The following is a 26,542-nucleotide window of genomic DNA, read 5'->3' as shown; positions in this document are numbered from 1 at the left end:
GCAGCCCCATGTAGAGCATGCTACAGTAGTCCAACTACAATTCCCAGTTCATTGGGGCAAGCCATGCCAGTTGGAATGGTATAAAACTGGGAAGGGACCATGAGTTCCTAAAACTTCACTGGAAAAAAACAACCTTTGCTGGTAGATTTACCTGAGATTCCTCTGCTTTTCCTTCAGTGCAAGGTATGTCACTTTCCACAACACCTGTTTCAGCAACAATAGCAACTTCACCTTCATTTGCAGCAGTGACATCAACACCCTCAGCTTCGGTAGGAACCTCCATTACAGAATCCATCTGTAACTAATAGGAAATTCAAGAACACCAAACATTATTCATATAGTTCTTTCTGACTATGCCCACTCCCATAACAAAAGACCTTTTAAAGAAAGAACTAAGGTATTCATACCTCCTGCAACCAGGGGTCAATTCATTTCTGTAGATATTTTCCGAGAAATGAGAGAAGAATATCACTGTGCCCTTCTAATTACCGTAGGTTGGATCTGCATTTAGTCATACTTGGATTCATTGAAATCAATGGAGCATAAGAGTCGTGACTACCTGAAATCTCAATGGTTTCAATGGGTCTAATCTAAGTATGACTAAAGTGGATCCAACCCATCCGGATTTACAGGAGTTTGGTCATGGAAGGGAGATGATTCCACGAATTTGAGAGCGGAAACTGCGTTTTCAAGGGAAGCTGCCACCGACACCAAAAGCAACTTCAGAGAGGAAATTGCAGACCTGCAGTTGAGACATAACTACTTTGGCCCTCTAATGCAGCCTTCCCCCAACCCGTCGCTTCTCCAGATGTATTGGACTACAACTCCCAGCATCCTCCAGCGAACCATGTAGTCCAACATCTGGAAGGGCACCAAATTGAGGAAGGCTGCTTTAATGCAAGGTGCTTGTCGGCAAGGCAGGGCCGCTCCCACCACTGTTCCTGTTGCTGTCTCGATCATGTAGAAATAAAAATGAAGCTTAGTGAATTAAGGTGCAATTCTGTGCACGTTTAGACAGGAACAAGTTAGACAAACTTAGGGTGCAATCCTATGCATGCTTAGATAGAAAAAAAAGCCCTATGTAGGGGCATAATGGGAATTGTAGGACTTTTCTCTGTCTAAACATGCGCCTTTCAATGCATATTGGTTTCTAACAAATAGATGGGACTTTCGCGGCTGATTCACACAGCACAATACACCACTTGATGGGCGAGTGCACTGTCAGGTGTTGACCAGCGTGTGTGATTGTGGGATCACTCATCAATCCCACCAGCAGAACTTTAATATTGCCTCCCATCATCACTTTAAACCTCAGTGCTTTTCAGTGGAGTCAGTTCACACAGTTCACTGAAATTCATAACATACTGAATTGGCACTCGGTATACAACGGCGTCAGAACCGACCATATATTATACACTAACATATACTAACAATAATAATATGAGGAAATAGTAGCCTATGAAGCGGCTGTATTCTGTACTAGGGTTGAGGAATTTGGTATTTCTTTACTCAAGAGAACTAGAAACTTTATTATGAAAGCCAGGCTGTTTGGGATGCTCGCATACCCGCAGCAGGTGCTTGGGAACTATTGAAAGTTACTTGTGCTTCAATATCCCCCTTCACATGTCGCTTGCATGAAGGGGCACCCTGTGGTTAAAGGGCAGTGTAGACTTGCATGATTGGGGTTGTAGCTTCTGGGGAAGCTGCGAGACATTAGGGGTGGGGTCATTGGGGCACGGGCAGCCATTTAATTGCATGGATCCACATTCACATGATTCATGTATGGAGAGAAGTAATGCGTTTCTACCGTCATCTATCCAATCTAACTTACAACATAACCCTATGCATGTTTAGACAGAAAAAAACCCCTTCAACTCCCAGCCGCAACCATAAACTGATTGTGTAAATCAATTACTGAATGTAGGATAATTTAATTAAAAACAAAACAAAACACCTCTTTCCAATACTCTAGATTAGATGGGCCCAGGTTTTATTTTCTTATGGGCGATTCCAGACTGTAATCCAGACATGTATTTTAATGCCCAGCCTGAATATTCAGGCTCTAGAATAAAGTTTGCAAGTAGATCTTGACTGGAGGATTATATTCAAAATGGAGTGAAAGATGTAAAAATCAAATAAGCAATGCTACACTTGAAAACAACAGAATGTGAGTAAATCAATCATTATATTAATCAAATTCTGTATTGATGTGTTGCCCAGAACCTTAGTTCTACACACTGAGAGACAGATAAAACTGCTTTTTGGCCGCATTTGGCTCACTGGCTGCCAGTTGGCTACCCCTGCTTCGTATCACAAAGCAACACATCAAACTGCTCATTCTCTTTACCATGAACTGCAAAAACAAGAGTCATCCAGACAGTTAAAGGTTGTATACAGAGAAGTAGGCATATAGAGAATACTTTGGTTATTTCCACGCAAAACAATTATAATACTAAAGCAGTCATATTCAAACTGTTCTTCAGGTGTGGCCACAAGTGAACACAGTCATACATGTCCAAAATGCAAGCTCGCTCCTTGATGGCCACATCACAAATCTCTGGTGGCCACATTAGAGAAACCCCATAATGAAACATTCAGAAACATATCTACAAAATGCGATGGCTTCTGAAGTTGTAGTGGGCCGCTGTGGTAGATGACAGGGTGCTAATCTAGACCAGCCAATCCTGTTGTGGAGCAGAGATAGCCTAGGTAACTGTTCGCCATGGGTTGGATCCAGATTTACACTGAATCAACTGCACTGAAAGAAACAGACTTCCTGCCCCCCTTCTTCCCATGGCGGCCCCTCCAGCCCTCTGAAAATGCTAGACAAAGAATCAGAAGATCATGTTGAATGGGGTGAGCTGTGATGTGGGGGGAGGACCCCCCAAAATTGGGCAGAAGGGCTTTCTGTGAGCAGAGCCGTTCTTCTCATGGAAGGTCCCTTTTTCTAGAGGAAGGCAGATCCTGGATCTACCTCCATCTAACCACATTATGTCGCATAATACTTAGACACAAACAAAAAGGAGCATGGGCCACATATATAAACTAAGGATGCAACCAGCTAAAGTAAAGCACTCTTCCGGAGTGGGTTAAAAGTATGTGCTTAACTCACTGAGTGAGTTGGGATCTAAACATGCTTGCCTTTGGCTGGACAGCGCTACTGTAAACGGACAACAGTGTAGCCCTTAGCCAGTATCATAAAACCATTCTCTCTGCTGCACCTGCTGAGCTGTTAATACATACCTCACACTCTTTCTCAGAAAGTTCTGGTGTCTCCTCCTTTGCACCTGATTCTACAGTATCCTTCATAAAACCAGAGACAGAATTATAGCACTGATCAGGCTTTTCACAAGAGAAATATTAGTATTGTTATCACTATCTGATGATGAGGAAGGGACTTCTAAAGCATTTATAATAAGCAAGTGTGCTGAGTGGCACAATGCAATGCATGTTCAAAAGCTATCAGGCCAAAGGCATGGACTTCATTCTTTTGATGATGATGGTGGTGGCGGTGGTGGTGGTGATGATGATGATGACAATGACAGTGGTTAATGGTAAGGTAAGGAAAGTTAGAATCTCTATTTTTTAAATATATTCTTAAGAGTTATCTACATATTAACATGCAGAGAACTGCTAGGGCTTCCCCTGGCTCTTCAACGAAATGCAAAATCCCAAGGACTTGGTCATCCAATATAAATTGACACTGATGTCTAGAAATCTGAAATATTTATTCAACACTGAGGGCTAGTGACTACAAATTCTAATCCTGGCTCTTCAAAACCAGTGCTGACAACCAGGAATCTGAAGCATTTCTCCAGCCTATAGATCAGCACTTGGGTTGTGTGAAGCAGATTATTAAACCCTGTAACAACCGAGTCACTCACGCACTTTAGTAGATGCTAGCAAAAGTTCATGAGCTTTGGTCAAAGGCTGGGAATAGTCTAAAAGTGTTATACAGTTAAGGGAAATGATGTAGCTCTTCAGAATTCTGGCAGAACCTAAAAATGCCAGTCTATATTAGAGCTTCAATTTATTCAATAATAGATGTGAAAATATATTCTGGTTCAGTAAATATTGTTATTTTTTAGGGTTGTTTCACTGCCAGTATACTACTCTAGAGCTTCATGTATGCACCAATATGCACGTGGAGCTGCTGTATAACCCATTTCTCCCTCCTCACTTCAATGCAGGGGGTAACAAGGTGACAAGTTCAGTTTTCCACAACTCTGCTGAAATAGGGTGACCATATGAAAAGGAGGACAGGGCTTCTGTATCTTTAACAGGTGTATTGAAAAGGAAATCTCAGCAGGTGTCATTTGTATATATGGGGAAACTGTTGAAATTTCCTCTTCATCACAACAGTTAAAGCTGCAGGTGCCCTGCCCTCTGTTAAATCTGGTCACTCTAGTATAGCTCCTGCACCTTTAACTGTGGTGTTGAAGAGGGAATTTCACCAGGTTCTCCATATATACAAATGACACCTGCTGAAATTCCCCTTTCTATGCAACTGTTAAAGATACAGGAGCCCTGTCCTCCTTTTCATATGGTCACCCTAGCTGAAACTTACAGCACAAACCTATGCACGCTTTTTCAGAAATAAGTCCACTGTGTTCAATGCAGCTTACTCCCAAGTAAATGTGTTTAGAGTTGCAGCTTTAATTAGTTTTGGGCACTGGGGAACGTTTGGAAAATATCACATCGTCTTTTAATGACATGAGGCACATTCCAGCCAAATACGTTTAGTCTCATTGGTTTCAACTGGAGAGAGTTACACACGTATTGAGCTTCCTGAGTGAAAACATTGGACTTGAATGGCTTCAACAACTTTGGCTGAACTCTGCATTTTAGGAGAACTTTCAACATAATTTGCAAAGCTTTTGAAGCACAGCTGCAAGCGAGCCTGTAAAAGTGATGCATGTGAATGCAAAACATGTTGGAAGAATTTTGAATTGTAGCAGCCTTCAGCAGTGGGACTGTAATTGCATCTTTCCCAAACATGGAAATGAGAATCTATAGATTTCACTTAAAGCTGACCTTGGCTTCTTTTCTCATAAAGGATGTTTATATCCAATCTTTATATATCAATCTTATTTTTAAAAATAATAATCTTCTAGTATTGCCTGTAGTTGCATCATAAACCCCAAACATGTCCAGATGCCAGGACAAATCAACTGTTGACAGCCGCATACGTTGCTATGGAAACCTCAGAGCTTTATCCTGTTAAAAATTACAGTGTTATATAACACCCCCTCCTCCTCCCCCCATTTTTTTTATATCATTAATTCCCTTTTGGAGAAGTCACTGCTGAAGCCTTGGACTATCTTTATTAAGTATAAAGTATAAATTAGATGCACAAATACATCAGTGAAAAGCTTTATTATATAAGTGACAACTTCATTTGGAATATGTGTGAACAGATTATATCTGGATACTGGTTTATTTTAAGCAGCCCAACAAAGGCCTTTCCCCCCCTTCAAACATCAGTAAAAGTAGCTCTCTGTGCTGGAATTAGGTGTCATAGAAGCCACTATGGGAATGAGCCATAGCACAGTGGGTGGAACTCCCTGATCTACAGGTAGGGCTGGAAAATATTCATGTTTGAGTCCCTGGAGCTCTGCTGCCAACTTGGTGCCCTCCAGATGTTTTGAACTCCAACTTCCATCAGCCCTAGTCAGGAATGCTGGGAGTTGTAGTCCCAAAAAGCTGGAGGGCATCCAGCTGGGGAAGGCTGGCATTGACAGCATTGAGCTAAATGGACCCATGTTTTGACTCAGTCTAAGGACACCTTCAGCTTTCTATGTCCTCACATGGTTGCCACAGAAAGCTGCAGCCCTGCAACTCTTTTTATGGCTTTAAATTTTGTATATCATTTTTGTTTTAATCTTATGAAAACCGCCCAGAGAGCTTTGGCTATGGGGCGGCATAGAAATGTAATAAATAATAAATTATTCCTAGGTTTATAAGGCTAATGAGCTTCACCACGATGGAGAGGTGGGGCAGAAAATGTGCTTTAATTCATAATGACAGATGACCAACTGGAGCCTGCTGAAAACCTCGTCACAAACAAACACCACTGAAGTTGTGAAGTCATGAGCAGGCTCCTCTAGCTCAGCTGTATATATACAAGCAACATTATCTAGACTTGAAAACCCCCCACCCCCAGAAGTTGGATCTTTCAGTCTCTGATTTAAAACTTCCAGAGAAATTTGAATCGTGTCAACACTTATTATCAAGTATAATGACTACATTTCAGCTCAGATGAAAGCAACAGTCCCAGTGGAAGTCCCACGGACATTAATAATTACTGACTGTGCATTTTAAGAACTGTAGGTTTACCCTGAATTTTTGGTTTTTCAGAAGAGAGGGAAGCACATATATCCTGGAAATACAAACAGCACCCAGGGACAATAATAGAAGACAAAAGACTGAAAGCATGGAGTACCGGTCCAAACATCCCCTAAAAAATCCCCACTGATTTTGACTGACCCTGAGGTTCACACTGACCCTGAAGTTCAGACTGTTCACAACACATTAAACATCAGAAAATTTACACTCAGAGGATACCTAACGTCCTTTACACATATACAAGGAGGCTTTGTGGTCCAAATGGAGTACCTTCGCTGGTCATAGGTTCCCCACCACTGGTCTATGCTGACTAGCAGCGGCCCTCTAGGGTTTCAAGACAAGAATATTTCCCAGTTTTACCTGGAAATGCCAGGAATTGAACCTGGAATCTTTTATATGCAAAGCATGTGGTCTACTACTGAGCTCTTCCCCACGAAGCCTGTTGTGACTCTATACTGTTAAATAAGAATCTGAATAAAGGCAGGTTTACATATGCATCTATATGAATTGGCATCTACCACTACATGACCCATAGGTGAACATGGTAGCTGACATGGTAGTATATGATCTGTGATGGCTCATTAACATATAAGTGAACATCTGATGGTGCAGTCATCAAATCATAAAGATGTATGTGTAAACTAGCCTTATGTGGGGGGCATCCCCACATCAAAGATATGACATGGGAGCATGACAACAAAAAGGCATTACAGGGGTGCTTTATAGCATAAAGCCATGTTTATTGTAGTAGTGTTCTGTTGCTGTAAGGCCAATCGAAATCATTATGGTGCCCACACAGAGGCCACCAAAATGTCCCTGATGGAGTGCTCAACATGGTGGGTGCAACATTTGAAATCTCCTTATGATATTCATGGACAGTGCAAAACTACATAGTGACTCAGCAATGGGAACTGCCACAGATGTGCAGATGGGGTGCAAGCATAAGGATGCATACTGGTCCCAAGGTATCCGGGCAGCACTGCAAAGTGTAGAAAGGAGAGAGTGCAATATCACCACCACCCCATCTTACAATTTATCCACATCCTCTCCCTGGGATCACTAAGCACATGCAAAAACCTTGTTGCGCACAATTACAGATGGATGCAAAACTACTTTTTACATGCATAACATACAAGTCACCTCTTCTCATTGCATAATATTCCCAGGAGGCCATCTAGTGAGAGCTCATGGTAAGGATGGGACTTGAATACCGGCCTTGCTCAGCTATGCCTGATACTCTCACCAATTGACAATATTTATTTATTTATTATTGTATTTATATCCCACCTTTTTTCCTCCAAGGAACCCAAGGTGGCATACATAATCCTCCTCCTCTCCATTTTATCCTCACAACAACAACCCTGTGAGGTGGGTTGGGCTGAGAGTCTGTGACTGGCCCAAAGACACACAGTGGGTTTCCATGGCCGAGTGGGGACTAGAACCCAGATTTCCTGACTCCCAGTCCGACACTTTAGCCAGTACACCACATTGGTTCTGAAATGCCAGAAATCCATTTGTGGGGTGGGGTTTAACATGTTTTCTTAGGCTTAGCCCCTGGACTTGTTTTGATTCCCACTACAGCATCAAACATAATCTGCAGCAAGTCACGGATTTTCTAGGTATGTTGCGCTTTTTGTGGGGAGAGGTTTTGCAATTTGCGCATGTTGCTACTGAATTTGTACAAATTATGGCTGAATTTGTGCAAAGTATGCAATTCACAGCCAAATTTGTGCAATTTGCACAAATTTGGTTGTAATTTCTGCAAATTGCTCAGAAATTTGCCCAAATTGCAGGAAAACCCCCCCCAATGAACAAAAACACTCCTCCACCTGGTTCATAGATGCAAAGCAACCTGTACATGCTGCGGAACTCCACCAAACCAAAAAAGAACCCAATTTCTGAGTGATGGGCATCCCTAGTGGAGATCGCTCCTTTTAATTTATGTGCTAACCCATTCTAAAATCCCCATAAAGATGAAAATGGCCACGGTGGATGAAATGTGATGGATATATAAAATGAAAAACAAAACAAAATAATGGATGAGTGTGAGGGCACATAAAGTACCAATCACTCACCACAGTTTCAGCTTCTGGCTCACCAGCCTCCACAGGCTGTGCTTCTGGCTCGGTAGCAACATCAGGTGCAATTAGGGCTTCCTCCTCCTGGAGGTCTAAAGATGGAGTTTCTTCTGCCTCAGCCTTTAGTTGTTGCGTTTGTTATTTTTTAGAAAGGCAGACAAATAAAACTCACTGAAGAACACTGGGAATTGTGGGACCGCGATCAGTGCAGCACTATAATTCTTCATTAACCACAAGACATTCCAAGAAGTCTGAGAAACAAGGAGCAGGAGAAACTTCTGCTCCCTTTCCCCATGTTTCTGGGTCTCTTCCAAGAATGTCCCCCATGAGGAGGTACATGTTGTCTCCCCACATCAGCTGAACCAAGTGACAAGGGTGAAAACATGATTCTCTTAGAAATGGGCAGAGCCACATGGTTCTGCTCCATTGAATTCTGGCAGGGAGAAGAATAAATCCAATCCACCCTGCCCAAATTCCAGAGTGGATCGCAGAATCTGAAATATCTTCTGTAATCTACTCTGTAGCTACCTCTTCCTTGTGTAAGAGACTGTGAGGTGGAAGAGGGAGGGGCTTACAACGAAGGGCCTGTGCTAGACTCTAGTGCATCCAGACATCAGATGCTATCAAGGGGATTTCTTTAAAAAAATACAAAAACAAAACCCTACACTCTTTCCTCAGAGAAAGGGAAGGTTAAAAATGAAAACCTAACATGTTCCAAGGCCTCCAGTGCAGAGAGGGGCCCAGCACCTGTTGGAAAGCAGCAGGCCTTGCATCTTTTCTGGAAATGCTTTGGCCTCCACCAAAGGTAGGAGGGGTTCCAGCCCTGATTCCAGTGGGGCAGAATTCTCTTCATTCCCGAACCCCCCTCCCCTTTGGGCAAGACTCAGAAGCACTGTAAGGAGAAGCACAGTTCTCGGACGCCCTTTGAAACTTCCTTAGAACTTCCCAGGCAGCTCTTACACTGACAAATGGTGCACAAAACACTCTCGACTCATTGGAAGGCTAAAGGCGCAGAGTTCAGACAACAGTGTGATACAATGTGGAATTGAGTACAGAGAGTTAAAGTCTTGATTCGACACCTTAATGCAGAGCCATCCTTAGAGAGGTTATTAATAACATCATCCTACTGATTTGTTACTTCCTTGCAGCTGCTTAAAGGAAGCGACCATTGTATAATTTTACATTCTTGCACATTTTAACCAGCATACATATATTGGTGTGGCTATACGCAGCACTGTTCTATGGATTCAGGAACTGCTACGTCTCTAAAGCAGAGACGAATGTTGCCCGTACTACCAATCTTCAGTACTCCAGAAGGAGGGAAGTAGAATGGGGCAGAGGGTAGCACAGAGAATGCAACTCAGTGGAACAAAAGTCCTTACAAGACCCATTTTAACAAAGACACACACACAAAACTACTTACCATGTTATCTATCACATTCTGACTTGATTGCATTGAGAATAGGGAAGTATCCTAAGGAAAGATACACACAAACACAGAATTAATTAAGAATACGCTGGCAAAAAAAATCAATTATGGCAAAATTATTATCTTGCATTAATTCGCTTATTTATATCCTGCTTTTTTACCTAAAAGTCTCCAAAGCAACATTCAACCATTTTGTTTTGTTTATTTATTTGTTTAATTTATTTTTCTTCACAGTCTTCGAACTGAATTGGAGAAATTCACTTTATTCCTATGCGGCTTGCTGCATGTGAAGACTGAAGTAAAAACAAATGGACTTCTAAATCCAATTTGGGGCTGCATTTTGCAAAATGTTTGCTTTGGGATTTCTTATAGGATCAGATGGACTTTTACAATCAAATGTGTCACTTGTTGACTGGCAAATCATTGCCTAGATCATTTCTATCCAGGATAAAAATGTTTAACTTGAGAGGTTTTAATAAATTTCTATATTGTATATTGATACCATATTAAAGAGAGTGGGTCAGATTACATAGAGCAGCCCCTGAGCACAGCAATTCATTTTTGGGTTGCATTTGCATTTTGTATGGTGTTTGTTAAATAACTTTCCAGACAAGACCTACCATATAGAATTCCACATGATATTTGCTATTATTTCAATTGTCAGAACAAAATCCTTGGCTGAATGGATTTAATCCTATGTGGCAGAGTCTTGCTATTTACTGTTTTACTCTGTACAGCACCATGTACATTGATGGTGCTATATAAATAATAATAATAATAATAATAATAATAATAATAATAATAATAATAATAATTTAAACTGATTAGTGGTTGAAGTGGCCCTGCCTTTCCATCAAGCTCCCTGCAGTAGAGGGCCAAACAGGTTCTGACTTCACCACGATGTTGTTAACTGCATTTCAGTTAAATACAGAATCGGGACAATATTATGCACGGCTGACGCTGTCACCCCAAACATTCTGCACTGAACCCCACAACTACTTCTTTACATACACACAAGAAATGTCTTTCAGTTCCATTTTCACACTCATCAGTGACATATATTGACAGGTTCAGTCATCAATAGCTCCCCTCATTGGCAAGTTCCATTACTAAAAGGCAAGTGAGGGGGGAGGAAGCTTGTCCAGCTTGATCATCTGACAGAGAATGAGCAGCTTCAGTGAGCTTGCTCCCCCTCCCATTCCTGCCAGGAGGAACAGTCCGCTCCAAGCGCCATTTGCTTGGGAACGCAGAAGTCACAGGAAGCGTATTCTGGTTGTGTGCCACCAAACGGAAGAACATGGGCTGCAGAGTGTGTGTATGTGTGTGTTTAATGTAAGCTGCTTTGAAGAGAATTTGATTGAAAGGTGAGGTATAACACTTTAAAATAAACAAAAACAAGACCCATTTTAGTTAGAGGGCCCAACTTTTGCTTGAAAAGACACTACTCAAAATGCATTTTCCTCATCATGCTAATTATAATCACACAGCAACTAAGGAAGCAATCCTATGCATGTTTAGACAGAAAAAAGTCATACAACTCCCAGCATTCCCCTAGTCAAACAGTGCAGTGCTAAGCACATTTACTGTGAAGTATGTCCCATGGAATTCAATGAGACTTACTCCCAGGTAAGTGTATATAAGTCTGTAGCCAAATACACTTTCTAGATTTGCATTAGCTCTGGAATTTAGCATAAGATTGAGGACTTGATAAAGCTAAATTATTTATCCTTTATTCCATAACCATTAAAAGTCAGCCCTTGGGGATCTTCTCTCAGGTCTTGACATGTCATTATCTCTCTTGAATAAAACAACTTCTTACCTGTGTGAATCCATTAAAAGCACTGCTGGGTGCCTATGCAAAATTGGAAATCAGACAAAATCTTAGTATTTTATTAATATCAAACTTTTTTTCACACATTACAAAACCAACAACATATATATTAAAAAATCAAAAAGATAAAAAGTGAAGGGAAAGAGTGAGAATTCTGACAAGCAGTGTGAATTGATTGAGTAACATGTTAAATGGCTAAAAAAGGAGAAAATAATGATACATTAAGAGTTTGAAAATTCTGAAGGTACATATATCATACTAGGAAACACAAAGTTCAAAAATAAGATATGGCAAAAATCAGATGGTGCGTTCAACAGCCAACCATTTTGTGGTCAACCAAGTATACTTATATGGTTGAACTGTAGCAAATTTGGCATGTTTGCATGATCACTAAAGTTAGCAAAGGGGGCAGGGAGGAGAACATAGAAAAGGACTGCTCATAAAACACAAGGTTATATATATGTATATATGACCTAAGGAAGTCTCATTTCTAGACTATGCTACACACTGGGGTAGGTACCTCTTCTTTATCAGCCTCTATTTCCTGGTACAACAATCCATATCTCCGGTTAGCAATTTCATCTTCAGATAAATCTGAGCTGTTGGTTTCATTTTCTTTGGGGCTAGTGGAGCTCTCGGTGCTAGCATTTCTGGAATTTCCCATTTGGAACAGAACCAACGGCCTACCTATCTCCTTGTTTGGTCCACAGCTGCTAACGTTTGCCTGTTCCCTGGTGGATCCTTGCTTTAAAGGTGCCTCCTGATTCTGATGGCTTGGCGTTCTACCCACAGCTGCCCAGCAGTTATCTAAACCTCCCAAATCTTGCGTAGACCATTTATCATTAAAACCTGGCCAGGGTTTCTCCATGTTTCCATCCACAGAGTCTTGTGTGGGAGGAAAGGGCCAGTTATCGAAGCCATTTGTCTCACTAGAAAACCCCGAGGAATCATTATTAACCGTTGGATCCCAATTGGCCTGCCAGGGATCCGTTTCCAGTGCTTCGGGGAAACTAGAGTTACTATTAAGTTCTTCGTCCATGAAAAATGCCTCACTGTCTATGCATTTCTCTTCCACATTACCTAGCCAAGAATTATTGAGATTTTCATTAGCTGAGTTAGCAGACCCAGGCTGCAGAACCACATCCTTCTGTATAAAGGTAGCTTGACATTCACCGACAACATCATTGCTTTGAGGGATGTTGTGACTATTGTCTTCAATCTCTTTACCAGGCTCTTCTGCACCATGTAGCTCAGCTCCACACACAGGATTTCCAACCTCTGGAGTTGATTTGTCTCTGACATTTAAGTTGGAGGCCATTTCACTTTCCTGCATGCCTTTTATGGCCATATTCCCAGGAAAGGGCAAGCCATCCACAAACAATGTTCCATGTTCCTGATTTAAGGGACCTAAACTATTCTCAGATTCAAACCTGCTATATTCTACAGCTGTACAGACACTGACCTCATAACCGAACCCAGCATCTCTTTCACCTGTCTCCTGAATCATAGCAAAACCATTAAATTCTAGGTCGAATTCCTGTAGGTAACTGCCAACAGTTGTCTCTGGTTGCTCGTTATTATATTCTGAATCCTTTTCAGTTTCTACCTCAGTGCTTTTTAGGGTTTCATGGTTTGCTTTTGCTAAGGCCTCAAGGTGTTCTACTTCACTGTAGCCTTTATTGTCACAAGCTCTCTCTTCAAACTCCTCTGTGTAGTCTAGTTCCTTGAGATTAATACCTCTGGTTTCTACCTTTTCACATGGCTCCACATTTGCCCACAAAGATTCTTCCGTTTCTTGTTTCTCCTCTTCTGTCTTTTCCACACTAAACGGGGCTCCATCCAAAAAGCTATCAGTTCTCACTGCAGGCATCTCAGTCATAGTTTCACTCACTAAAGTCTGGTTAGTCTCCACCAAATCTGTGCCACTGTCCGCAATGTGGCTACTAGTATCCAGGTACGCTTCTGGGAAAGTGGCTTGATTGTCATCTATAGAGGCTGTCCAAGATGCACCATCCTCTTGCTCGCCTACTGCAGGCCATGTAGGAGTAGCCAGTGCAACAGATGATTCTGTTGAGGTTTGCTCTGCCTCGGGGAAAGGCAAAGGAACACCTGCAGCTTTTTCCTGGCTCTCACTGGCTGCACTATCATCTAGGCCAAGGTTGAGCAAACCTAGATCAGTTTGGGGTTTGTTAACATCTTCTGTTGACCCATTGTTTGGGTTTTCCTCCATGACCAGGTTACACAGGGAAAGACTTTTTGAAGAATCAGGCTTTAGGCAGACAGAAAAGTAAAGAAAAAAACAAGATGAAAAAGATAAAGGTGGTCTTGATGAGAAAAAAACATAACATTCAATATTTTATTACGATAACTTTAGTTCAGAAAGGAACCATGACTAAATTAAGGAATTAACACAACTTTCAGCATTTGTGGGAACAACATATAATTGGAGACAGTAGTTATCTATCTAAAGAGTAGTTTTGGCAGGTGAAATAGAGAAAGTCTGCTTACCGGCTGCACCAGTTCACTGCTTGTCTGTGTGGAAGAAAAACATATCAATAAAACAAAAATCAACATCTTTGGGAGGCATTATACTATGTCAGTAAAAACAAACCAGTTTGTATCCAGTGGTGTCATTCTGCTAGTTCAAAACTTTTATAACTTGTCAAAAGCCCATTTTCATCCTTGCGCTACTGTCAGATCCAATACTTGGCTTCCACCAGTACAAGGCATTGCACAACTCCTGACTTCATTAAGTGTTGTTTGCACTAATTGAGCTAGCTGTTCTGCTAGCGGTTGTGTAACCGCTAGCAGAACAACACCAACTCCGCTAGCATAACAGATATACTCCAATCGATTCTTGGGGAAGACGTTATCATATTACTGGCTGAGTAAGAACCACCTGATTACCTCCTGTTGAATCTCCTCTTTATGTAAAGGTTTCACAAATATCACGGCAGTTAACAATTTAGAAAGGGTTTAAAGCTCCTGCTTGGTTTGACATGTTCTTTCCATGCAATCCCGCTAGTCCATATTGCATAACAGTGAGCAGACTAGCATCGCACCCCCCCCCGCCCAATTATCCAATTTGCAGATTAACACCACTTGAATTTAGAGTACCAATCACTCAAACATCCAAGTGTGTGTGTGAAAGTTTCCTACAACATTGGATGTGGTTAGAGTGCTGAATTTTGGTTCAAGTCTTTGCTTGGTCCTGATGCTCACTTAAGCCAGTCTTTATCTCTCAGTAGTATAGGACTTTTGTAAGAGTAAAATGGAATAACTCTAGGATAGTCCAGGATTATAAATTACAGTAACAGTTAAGGCTGACAGCTGATTCAAGTCAACAGCTTGACGTGGATCAATGAATCAGTAACAGAGTTGAAACTTTTAAAGCATCCAATGAAACTACCGTATTTCTTCAATTCTAAGACACACTTTTTTCCCCATATAAACATCTCTAAAAATGGGGTGCGTCTTAGAATTGCAGGTGTGTCTTAGTTTTGTTTTTTTCTGTTGGTGGTACTGAAATTAGTGTGCGTCTTACAATCGATGGCGTCTTACAATCGAAGAAATACGGTAATAGTCTTCTTTCACTTAAATAACCCAGGGATTTCTAGGTAGGAAACCACCTTGATTGCTGGAGACAGACAATATTTTTAAGAGAGTTGAAAGTGGTTTGGGAGATATGCTTAACTCTTCATGGTGCACGTGTAAAGATGTACACGTGTGCACAAACACATACATAACACTTTCTTCATCCCATGATCGCTTCTGGTTAAACAGATTTTGCTGTGTTTTGCAACTATACAATCCCCTGTGAAATCTGATTTTAAGATTAAAAAATTGGGCTGAGACACCATTAGCAAACATCTTTTCCTTCAGTGTTTTGAAACAATTGCCATCCACGTACAGCCCTAAAACCATTGTTTGAATCAAAAGAGGTTTGTATTGATATCATTGCCACAGGTAGATACTGATCACTTGCCAACTCTGATTACAATTTAGCATTTTCTAGTCTGTGATCAATTCATCAATTCTATGGAATAGCTGCATTTCTTGGTTTATTTCCCAGATATAAAATCATTAACAGTTTTTTTTTGCCAGTATTCAAATGTTGTCAGATTGCAACCCTATTGTTATATCCAAGCTCCTGGGAGTAAGCCCCATTGAATTCAATGGGACTTACTTTTGAGTAAACATGGATAGTATTGTGCAGTCAGAGTCTTGAAAGTCAAAACATTGCTTTTAACAAACAGTAATAAAGACCTGAAGTGTTGATTCCTTTCTTGGGAAAAATAGCTAACTATACAATCCCACCTATCTTTTATTTGCATGTATATTCAAGTGATCTCAGCAGGACTTGCTTCTAAGTAAGTATGCCTAGCATTGCATCCTTGCAGATATAGAAATTTAACAGTAGCATGGGATGAAGATAGCATTACTAGAAAATATCCTCCAAATGTCTGAGATACTCAAATCTGCAAAGGTTGTCCAATTATGGTTATCTTCTCTATAGGATTTCAACCCAGCTAGGACTTTGACATAATGGATTAGATCCAGACTTACTCAGGCCTAGGATAGACCCAAAAGTATGTAAGTTAGTCTAACTGAAGTCATCAGTCACTTGATTTCAATGAGTCTATTCTAAGTAGGACTAGGTCAGCACCTAATTGTGGTGTATGCATGCATGACAACCACCACCACAGCTCCCAAAAATATCCCATATGAATCATTACCCTGTTACTGATCCCATCTCCAAGGCCAGTCTTCCCCAACCTAGCATCTTCCAGATGTGTTGGACTACACCTCCTACCATTCCCAGCCAGTATGGCCAGGTTGGGGAAGGCCATCCTAGGCTACTAAGTGGCCCTTGGGAAATCTCAAAAGAGAACCACTGGCAACCTCGGCTCTTCCCTAACCCTAGTCAAAACATTCCTTTTTACAGCAGAGACAACCGATCCCCATTTCTTTCGGACTAGTCTATTTCTGTCCTTGAGTCATTCGATGCCTATTTATCTTCTTTGCCAGTTTGAAAAGACCTTAAGAGACCCTGAAAGACTTTGCAGGGTGTCTACCAGGAGGTTGATTTACACAAATGTTATAGAGGACATTTGTGCTGTTCTAGAAATGTAGGCAAAAAATGGATTTAATTGCACTGAGACTGTGCTGGTTAATATTACAACGTTGAGGCAAACAGAACTGAACTAAAACCAGTAAAGTTGGTTAATTATACCAGCTCTCTGCATTGACATTTGTTTCTTTAGATTTGCTTTTTTCATTAATGTTTTTAATTAAGTCTTTATAGTAAAGCAATTTGATAATAAGCAATATCACCATTGTATTGTGAAGTTGTGATGAACATGGTTAATGTTTTTATCAATAGAGGATTCTCTATAAAGAAGGCTTATTTAAAGTCATTCAAACCCAAGGCCAACAGAACTGTCAGATTGGACTCCAGATACTTCTTTCCATATCAGTACAAATACACCTATATTAATCCTTGCATAAAACTACAGAGTTGTGATTGGAGTTGTGATTTCCATTTAACATACATATGAGAAAGTAATCGATGTTCACAAACCTATTCCGGAGAAGTGTTGTTTTTTTAGGTTGTGGTATGGAACATGATAGGCTGGTTCACACATATTAACCATGAACAATATAGAAAGTTATTAAACATGAACAATATAGAAAGAGAAACCATGATTTGTTATTGGTTGTAAACGCTGAATTGTTTAATTCGTGAGTTGTTATTATGTGTGAGCCCAGAACTATGGGTTGTTTTGTCAGGCTACAGAGGTAGCAGGCAAGAGCAGTAAAAACAACAACACACAGTCACTCTACTTGCCAGTCCTAAAGTGCCACAAAAGCATTTGAGATGGCAAAGGAGTGGGGAAACAACCTACCTAGAGATAGTGAAAACTAAGTGCAGTTTGTTCAATTGTCTAAGAAACAAATCCTGGAAACCATGGGATAGCGTTATGTGCAAACCAGGCCATAGAGATGATTTATTTTCCTAGTAAATAATCCTGCATGGCATGCTTTAAACCTAACATACCAATTTTTCTCTACACGTATTTCATCTCTTTTTACATGAAGTTTACAATTCTTCTGGAATCTTACAAAAACACAAAGATAGAAAATCTCCCAATCCTTATCCCAAACCAAAACTTAAAAACACACAACAGCATTTGTGCACAGTTATCCATCCCTGTTATTCTTTCCACACACTCTCTGCTGTCAAAGTTTAGGCTGCAAGTTCTATGGGGCAGGGACCTGACCTTTTCCCTTATGTTAAAACACCTTGTATACTGATTGTGCTATAAAAACAACAACAACAGGAAGAAGACAGCACACAAAGATAACAAACCACCTTACCGTCCATAGATCCCAGGGTAGCGTCTGAGAAGGAGGGAAAGAAGGACAGGGTTGAAAACCTCATTTGTACACCCTTTAATGTGCTGTAAAGCATAATTAAATAGTGCGATTATTTATGTGGTCAACAGAGTTTGGCTTAGCATTCTTTTATGGGATGGGGTAGTATATATTCAAAATAATTGTCAAATCTCTATTTGCTTTTTCCACTGAAGCCAAAGCACTAAGAAAAAGAGATTCTGACTCCACCTGTAAAGCATTTCCCCCTGGGAAGTCCACCTGGAGAAGCACTACTGGAGTGAACAGGAACAGCTCAAGACCATTCCGGCAGATCTTAGTGCCATTTCACCCATTACATTTTTAAGGGAACACTTAAAGAGTAAAGAATAAATGCAATCAGCACATATTCTTAATCACTTGTATCACACAGAGACACTTGTCAGAAACTATGATTAGCTGCAGCTCCTGTTGAGGAGCATGTTAGTGGCCCATGCAGTTTTTCTGCCCTTGCATTGTGTGAAATGACCCTCAGTTTCATAATATACTAATATACTAACACCAGCATCACAGATTCCAATGGGGAACACAGTGCCAAGCTAAATGATTCAGGGCTAATTCGTGTTTGTTGAGACACACCTTGAAATGTAACATGTTTTCCATGGGGCAGAGGATGAGCAAGGCTGCGATCTTTTGCACTTCCTGCACTAAAAATCAATCTGCTCACAGACAACTGCTTCTCTTTGCAGTCTGCTGTAAAGCCCAACCAAGCTGATTTTCAACCTCTTCAAGAACCCTTCACTGAACACCAAAACATGGCTACTTAGACTGTGTCAAAACTACTTCCTGATTTGCCAAAAAAGGCCATACTGGCACCATGCTGCTCTCAAAATCATCCATTTTACCTGGTGTGCCTAACTGAGTCTAACCTCATGTTAATCACCCACTTCTCCTTTCTCTTACCCATCAAGATGTGCTATCGTTAAGGTTCAAGTGAAGCTGTCTTCTGCAATCTGTATGCATTACGTAATTTGAGATTTGCATAGTTTGGGTTACTTTGCATAATTGGCTTCTCATTTTACAACTATTTTGGTTGATTCATTCTGGTTTTGCAAATCATGGCTAGCTATAGATGAGGAGGTATGTAAAACACAGACTTGGTTCCTATGTAAAGGCAAGCCACCATGGATAAATTTCCCTGTAGAGCTTGTTCCTTTGCATTTTGAAAATTCAAGCCATGGTGGGGCCACACTGCGGCCTGTCACTACATGTGAATTTAGCAAGGGTGGGTTCTTGCTGGCTTGTTAACCACCCCAACAACCCACCATCACCAGGTTCGGACATAAAGACAAGCTCTGGCACATGACCCACCACTACTTGAATTTTCAAAATGGTGGCCAGTGCTGTGATGAAATGCTCCCCAAGAAAATTCACCCATGGTGGCTACTTGTTACCTGGGAACCAGCTAACTGAACCCCCTGATCCAACCACTATAAATCCAATTCAGCTGCCCATACATCAGAAAATAGTCCCCACACATATTTAGAAACTTGCTTTAGTTAAAATAAATAAATATTGAAAACAGTTTCCTGAATTCTACACTTTTTTGAAGCTCCCATTGAATTGTGGTGTAACAAAGTCATGATCATGGTGTAATGCAGTGCTTCTCAAACTTTTTCAGGTAACCGCCCCCTTGGTTCCACAAACTCATGCCCAGTGCCCCCTACCCTACACTATAAAAATCATTACTCAGAATAGCAATTTTCAACGACCCACTAAGGAAGATAATAACAATAAAATTCAAAACAGTAACAATTAATTGAATATTTATTCAAAATGCAATTACATTTTTTTAGTTTATTCAATTAAACATAATTGATGAACTTGATCCAGTGATATCATCTTTTCTAAGTCTGATAGTCCTTTAGCAAGAATATTAGATATCACATTTAGTAACTAGGGTAGAGTACCTCACTATTCTGTAAATTCTTAATGTGATGGATGGGCTTGATGAAGTGATACCAGTTTCACAATGTCTGGTTTAAAGTCACTTAACATGAGTCTTAAATCACCATGTTTAGTAATCTGGAGTTGATTTCTTTGCTTAGAGAGAAGTAGGCAGACCACACTAAAACCACATTCCACCAAATATTATGTTAGAAATGCAACCAGGAGCTTCTGAACCACTCTCCATAGTGCAGGATAGCGATCAGAAATTTCCTTCTGTAACCAAAACTCCTGATACGATTTCTTAAACTTTGGCTTCAGCTCAATGTCATTTTGTAGTTCAATTGGCCCTTTTAAATGGGAAGCAGCTGTCACAAACTTGCTGAGGGAGGGAGGGAGGGAAAAGAGAGCGAACGCCTCTGGTTTTGCAGCCAGCGTGGCGGGGCACACCAAGCAGGATATGTCTCTTCATTAGCGTTTTGGTGCTTTTGAAACATTTCAATTCACCGTTAAAAGGACTTTTCTTAAACGGTATTAATACATGTGTGGATTCTTCCCCTATGTATATGGCTTGGGACCAAACTACCTTCTCCCATAAAAATGTCCCTGGGCTGGAGAAGCGCTTCTCAGAAAAGACCACTTCAAGCGCCCCCCTGCCACCCCTTTGCCTCTTAGCGCCCTCCTGCCGCCCCCTTGCCTCTTAACGCCCCCCTACGCAATCCCACCGCCCACTTTGGGAACCACTGGTGTAATGTAATGTGAGATAAAATGTAATAGGTGCATACCGTACATACTGGGGGGGGGGAATCAATAAAAAAGATACCTGAGACATTGGCGAATGGGTTACCACAGTAGATGCAGCATCAGGCTTGAAAGGATCAAAGTCCATGTCTAACAAGGACTCTTCTTTTTTAGCTTCAGGAACTTCATTCTGTTAGAAAACAAATACTGAATTTCAACCTCTTTAAAAAATCAGGCTTTATTGACATTTCTCATTGCCTCAGGCAAAACTCAACTGCGCTGTGAAGTCACGGTGTCTGCAAGTTCATCACATGACCTGCAGAGCCTAATTTGAATGTCGGCAGAGCCCTGTGACTTGACTATCGAGTCAAGTTTTTTTTTCCTCTTCACATCACCCACCACCAATACCATCACCATAAAATCTGCTTCTTGTAACATCTTGCCTGATCAAGAGATCAGGAGATGTCAAAAGCTTGTAAATTGCTTGTGATCTTTTGATTGGCATAATAAAGGTATTGTACTAATATGAAGTGTAAGTGTGTGTGTTATTTTTATGGTCAACACTGGCTACAAGCGGTTAGCATCATTTCACAGATGTAGCCCCTGTTTTGTGTATAACGACAGTCCATTGGTTAAACAAACCATGGGTTATCAGGGACAAGCAAGAGAGAGCGGGTGCGCTGCACTTCTCCTTTTACTCAAAGTCATATGACAAACCATGGGTTAACTGCTGGGTTGTTTAGCCCCGAAACAACTCATTGGTCTGGATTCAGACGTCACACTCAACAACTTACCGATTGTGGGTTGTGGAGTAAAAATGGAAGTGGTGTGGGTACACAAAACTTTGGATCTTTTTAATGAAATTGAATTTACTGCAATAAATTTAAAAAAGAGATTGATTATAGATGCGTTACTTGCTCCTACAGTGCATGAATGGTTGATCAAATGCCTGGAAATAGCAGGGATGGGTTAGTTATCTGAAAGTATTTATAGAAGAATGGGAAATCAACAGACAGTTGGTACTGCAGATAAATGGAATGATTTTATTTTTATTGTTATGATCATTGACAACATAATAGGTTAGATAGAAATCTTTTTGTTGTAAAACAACTCTGCTTCCTCGTTTATTTAATTTTGCAGCCTGCTTTTGTTTTGGGGTTGTTCTTTTTAGATTTTTCTTTCCCTTTTACATTTTTGCTGGAGGCTTTTCCCCCTTTTTTTGTATAAATTTATATAAATTGTCATGTTAAATGCATTATTAAAATAATATGCTTTAAAAAACTAATTCCTAAGATTAATTGTTTTCATTTTCATTAATGATTGCCCCATGCAGCTATTTTCCCATTAGTGAATAATAGTAAGATTAGTAACAAAGCTATAGGAATTATGGATGTTTACTTGACAGTATTGATCTTGGACCAGGTTCAAATTCCTGTCACTCAGGAAGTTCATAGAGCAACTGGGCAATTCAATATATTGTTGCCTAACCTACCTCACAGGGTTGTTGTGAGGATAAGCAAGGATTACCCCATTATATCACTGTAAATGTTTATGAAATGTCCCGAGGTTAAATGAACTGTCCTTTTCAGAGACTGGAACAACTATAATTCTTGACTCACCTGTGACGGAGTTGTCACATTTATTTCTGGGACGAAGTTGTCATCAAACAAGCTGATGATATTCTCCTGTTGCAGGTCTATTGTTGGTGTGAGTTTAGGCAACGGTGGGACAGGGGGTCCTTTCCTCAGCTAAACAAAGTACAAACATTTTGGAAAGTAAAATCTTGTGACAAAAATCCACCAAAACTGATCAGGAGCAGGGATAAAAACAAACAGAAATCTGTCAATGCTTCAAACTTGGTGCTGACCAATCCGGCATCATTTTGACTTCAGGCTTCCAGTACTCTACAAGTATTAGAGTTCCTGTGTTCTAAGAACAGCAGACTCACCCAAATAGATATTATCACAAGATACAGTAGGATCTATTTTATTTTTGCATACAGCACCTATACCTGTGTAAATCTGAAAACATTTCAAACGAGAAGGTAGTCTAATAAAAGATATAATTTCACCTCTCAATTTGAAGAGATGAAAAAAGGGTGGAGCTTTTCGTATTAAAACAAATCACTTAATAACAATTTATATTATAGAATTATAGAGCAATATCTATTATAGAATTATACAAAAATACCCAGCTATTGTGGTCAAATACTCCCTTTTAATTCAATGGATTAGATCCAGGCTTATTCATTTTTAAAGTAGACCCAATGAAATTAGTGGGACCTAAATTAACCATGACTAACTTCCTGGCTATTGGGCGGTATAGAAATGAAATAAATAAATAAAATGTCAATAGGTCTATTCTAAGTATGCTAGGTCTAGAACCAACCCTCTGAATGTTGAGAATTAACAAACTGTAAGAAAAATATACATGAAGTAGAACTGGAATCCATCTCATCTAATATGATCTTCTGAGGCTTATTAAAATGGATAAAGTAGAGAGAAGGTGGACAATGTAACCCAACATGGGTCCCTTCCAAGAGGAAAAAGGGTGGAATACAAATATAATAATAAATAAATAAATAAATAAAAATAATTAATTAATGGCTAATAGTCCGATTCCATGCCAGTTTACTCAGAAGTAAGCCCCACTGAATTCAATAGGACTTATTCTCAGGTAAGTGGGTGTAGGATTGCAACCTACATTGCTCCTCCATTCATATAGGGTAGGATTTCTGCCAACTCCCCGTTCCATCTGCACTCCCCACAAATTCCACATCATTACCAAGGATCCTCTAAATCCCTGAAGCAAATTTGGGCATGGTTGCAGGGAGCTGCAGAGGGTCACAGCAAGGGAAGGGAAGCTCTGTTCTGTACATGGAAACAAACCTAAGATACAATCCATTGAATTGTAGAGGACTACAGTATATTTTTAGATATATGGGGAAGGGTGTATTTTACCAAAATAGATTGCTATTTTCTGAATTTATATGGTACATATTTCCTTGTCATTTTAATTGATTGGTTAATTATTGCAAGAGGTTCCACTTTTTCATCTTTTTCTCCCCCACCCCCACCCCCCAGTCACAATCTGCGGAAAAACTATGGCAATAAAATACTCTGGATCAGTTCCAGAGATTTGTGAGCAAAATTCCATTCTCAGATCAGGGTGCTCTCAGTAACCCATGAATGGAAGGGGAGAAGGCAATTTTCTAAGTGAATCAAAATCCTGTAAAAATGTTAACAATGGCTGATGACAACCTTCCGGACTGCAGGAGAATGGCTAATCAAAGAAGGAAAATGGCAATATTTGACACAGGGAAAGGAATACAATACTCACACATTTTGCCTACTCCAGATCTGTGCAGGACAGAACATTATTATAAATTTCAGCTGGTTGTCAGCATTCCAGCTAGAAATTCTCCAGCTGCAATGAGCATGCTGTGTTGACACATTTCTTACAGGCTAGCAGAGAGCCAGTGACAAAAGAAATCACATCACATTTACCCTGCAGGAAAGGAAATTATATTCCTTTTATATTGGGAGGATAAAAATAGCTATGGTAAATCCGCTGTTTGGACTGATGCCAGATACAGTTGGCGGCCTTTAATTTAGTCTTCAGAGATTTTGTTGTAGTAATGGTAAAGGGGGCAATAACAAGACAACTGAAACATTTTTTAAAAAATTGTCTTTAGTTTTAAAAGCTTGCTATCAAAGAAAAATGTCCAGATGTCAGTCAACATAATCGTCCTCCTCTCTATTTTTATCCTCACAACAACAACCCTGTGAGGTAGGTTGGGCAGAGAGTCTGTCACTGGTCCAAAGTCACCCAGTTGGTTTCCAAGGCCAAGTGGGGAATCATAGAATCATAGACTGGTAGAGTTGGAAGGGGCCTATAAGGCCATCAAGTCCAACCCCCTCTTCAATGCAGGAATCCACCTTAAAGCATGCCTGACAGATGGCTGTCCAGCTGCCTCTTGAATGCCTCTAGGGTGGGAGAGCCCACAACCTCCCTAGGTAACTGGTTCCATTGCCATAACAGTCAGGAAGTTTTTCCTGATGTCCAGCCGGAATCTGGCTTCCTGTCACTTGAGCCCATTATTCCATGCCCCGCACTCTGGGATGATTGAGAAGAGATCCTGGCCCTCCTCTGGGTGACAACCTTTCAAGTATTTGAAGAGTGCTATCATGTCTCCCCCTCAATCTTCTCTTCTCCAGGCTAAACCTGCCCAGTTCTTTCAGTCTCTCCTCATAGGGCTTTGTTTTCAGACCCCTGATCATCCTGGTTGCCCTCCTCTGAACACGCTCCAGCTTGTCTGCGTCCTTCTTGAATTGTGGAGCCCAGAACTGGACACAGGACTCAAGATGAGGCCTAACCAGTGTCGAATGGAGGGGAACCAGTACCTCACGCAATTTGGAAACTATACTTCTATGAGCGCAGCCCAAAATAGCATTTGCTTTTTTTTGCAGCCGAATCACACATCAGAATTACTCTAAAGGAGGCAGATTGGAAGCAGGATCTAGCGGCTCACGCAGAGATGCATCGGGCACCCTCCTACTAGAACCTGGTTCTCCCAACTCGCAGTCCAACACTTTAGCCACTACACTACACTGGCTCTACATTGTGGAACTGGGGGTGAGGAGAGAAGCAGGGGATTGGCAAGTTCCATCTTCTCCATTCCTTCCCATCATCCCTCGCAGATACCAGCACACCCATAGCCCTGCTTCCTTGTTCCTGCCTGTTTTGCAGGCAGGAAAGAATTTCCAAAATGGTGCCAGACTCCTTATGTAACCATTAAGGTTTCTCTGGGGCTTCTCCAATGGTACACTATAGAAATCTTATCAAGTGCTTTCGGAACACAGGGGCCATCTTACGGACTCTTGACTAACAAAGGAAGTAGAGGAGCAAGGGGTCAGCAAACATGGTTGACACCTACAACCAGGGTGTGACAGGAGGGACAAGTAGGGGAGAAGGGTATGCAGGGTTGAGACGCAGACTGTTACCTTTCACTTCAGACCGTGATATGACTAAGGCTGCAGTTGGATCCTCTCTCCCCACACAAGTACATAGTTAGGGAAACAGGTTTTATTCAATCTAATGAAGAAAACTAAGCTAGAAAGACCCAAATACAGTTGCTTCCATAGTATAAGAACCTGCCTGATCCCTGCACACATATTTTTCAAAAATATCGATACATGAAACCATAAGGATCATCAGACAAGCGTTTTATCGTACGCTTGAAACTGGCCACTCACAGTTCTTCTCAGGACATTTTGATGATGCAGCGATCCTCCCACTCCATTTGCCAGTTTTCCCATTTTAAAATAAGCCTCAGAAAACCCGACTTTTTAAAAATAAGTCAGGATTTGCCAGGATTTCCTGCCATGTGCAGGAAAGTTCTACTATAAAGGACGCTGTTCCTGTTGTTCTGTAGAGGCCATGTGGTCTCTGCACTTCCCCGTGTAATTGGAACTCATCCCCAATGCGGAAGTGAAGCAGGGAGCAAAGCAATAGTACTAGATGGCAGGGAAATGCGATTTCCCCCCCCGTCTGAAGGAGCAATTAGGCTTGCATAAATGAGTCTCAAGTTTTGGAAAAATGTCATTATATATATTGTTATTGGAAAACTAGAGCATGATTCTGGCTGAAGCAGTCACCCCTATGCAAATTTGCTCTAACTTATAGTAGTGTTCCCGTTTTACATTCACGGCTTCTACAGCAATGTACATTAGTTGAACTAGACCATTGAACCAAGTAATTCAGATGGACAGAAGAAAAACACTGTGCAAACTTTGCTAC

At 40.8% G+C, this 26,542-nt stretch overlaps 1 protein-coding gene across 2 annotated transcripts in view; it reads right to left on the bottom strand.

Moving 5' to 3' along the window:
* The window catches only part of AMPH (amphiphysin), a 109,647-nt gene that overhangs the window by 3,084 nt on the left and 80,021 nt on the right, over positions 1-26,542 (bottom strand). Inside the window, exons 11-19 of one of the 2 annotated variants that reach the window (XM_063129598.1) lie at positions 22,363-22,491; positions 20,826-20,933; positions 18,062-18,085; positions 14,192-14,215; positions 11,672-11,704; positions 9,847-9,897; positions 8,421-8,543; positions 3,244-3,303; positions 152-301 (exon numbers count right to left, since the gene is read on the bottom strand). In XM_063129598.1, the coding sequence (XP_062985668.1) occupies positions 152-301; positions 3,244-3,303; positions 8,421-8,543; positions 9,847-9,897; positions 11,672-11,704; positions 14,192-14,215; positions 18,062-18,085; positions 20,826-20,933; positions 22,363-22,491 (702 nt within the window). The remainder of the gene's footprint in view (positions 1-151; positions 302-3,243; positions 3,304-8,420; positions 8,544-9,846; positions 9,898-11,671; positions 11,705-14,191; positions 14,216-18,061; positions 18,086-20,825; positions 20,934-22,362; positions 22,492-26,542) is intronic. The other variant, XM_063129608.1, reaches the window with a different exon arrangement.

This window comes from Elgaria multicarinata, chromosome 1 (assembly GCF_023053635.1).
Source record: "Elgaria multicarinata webbii isolate HBS135686 ecotype San Diego chromosome 1, rElgMul1.1.pri, whole genome shotgun sequence".
NCBI classification, from domain to species: domain Eukaryota; kingdom Metazoa; phylum Chordata; class Lepidosauria; order Squamata; family Anguidae; genus Elgaria; species Elgaria multicarinata.
Note: the sequence above shows the minus strand (reverse complement) of the source record. Positions and strands in the feature narration are given on the sequence as shown.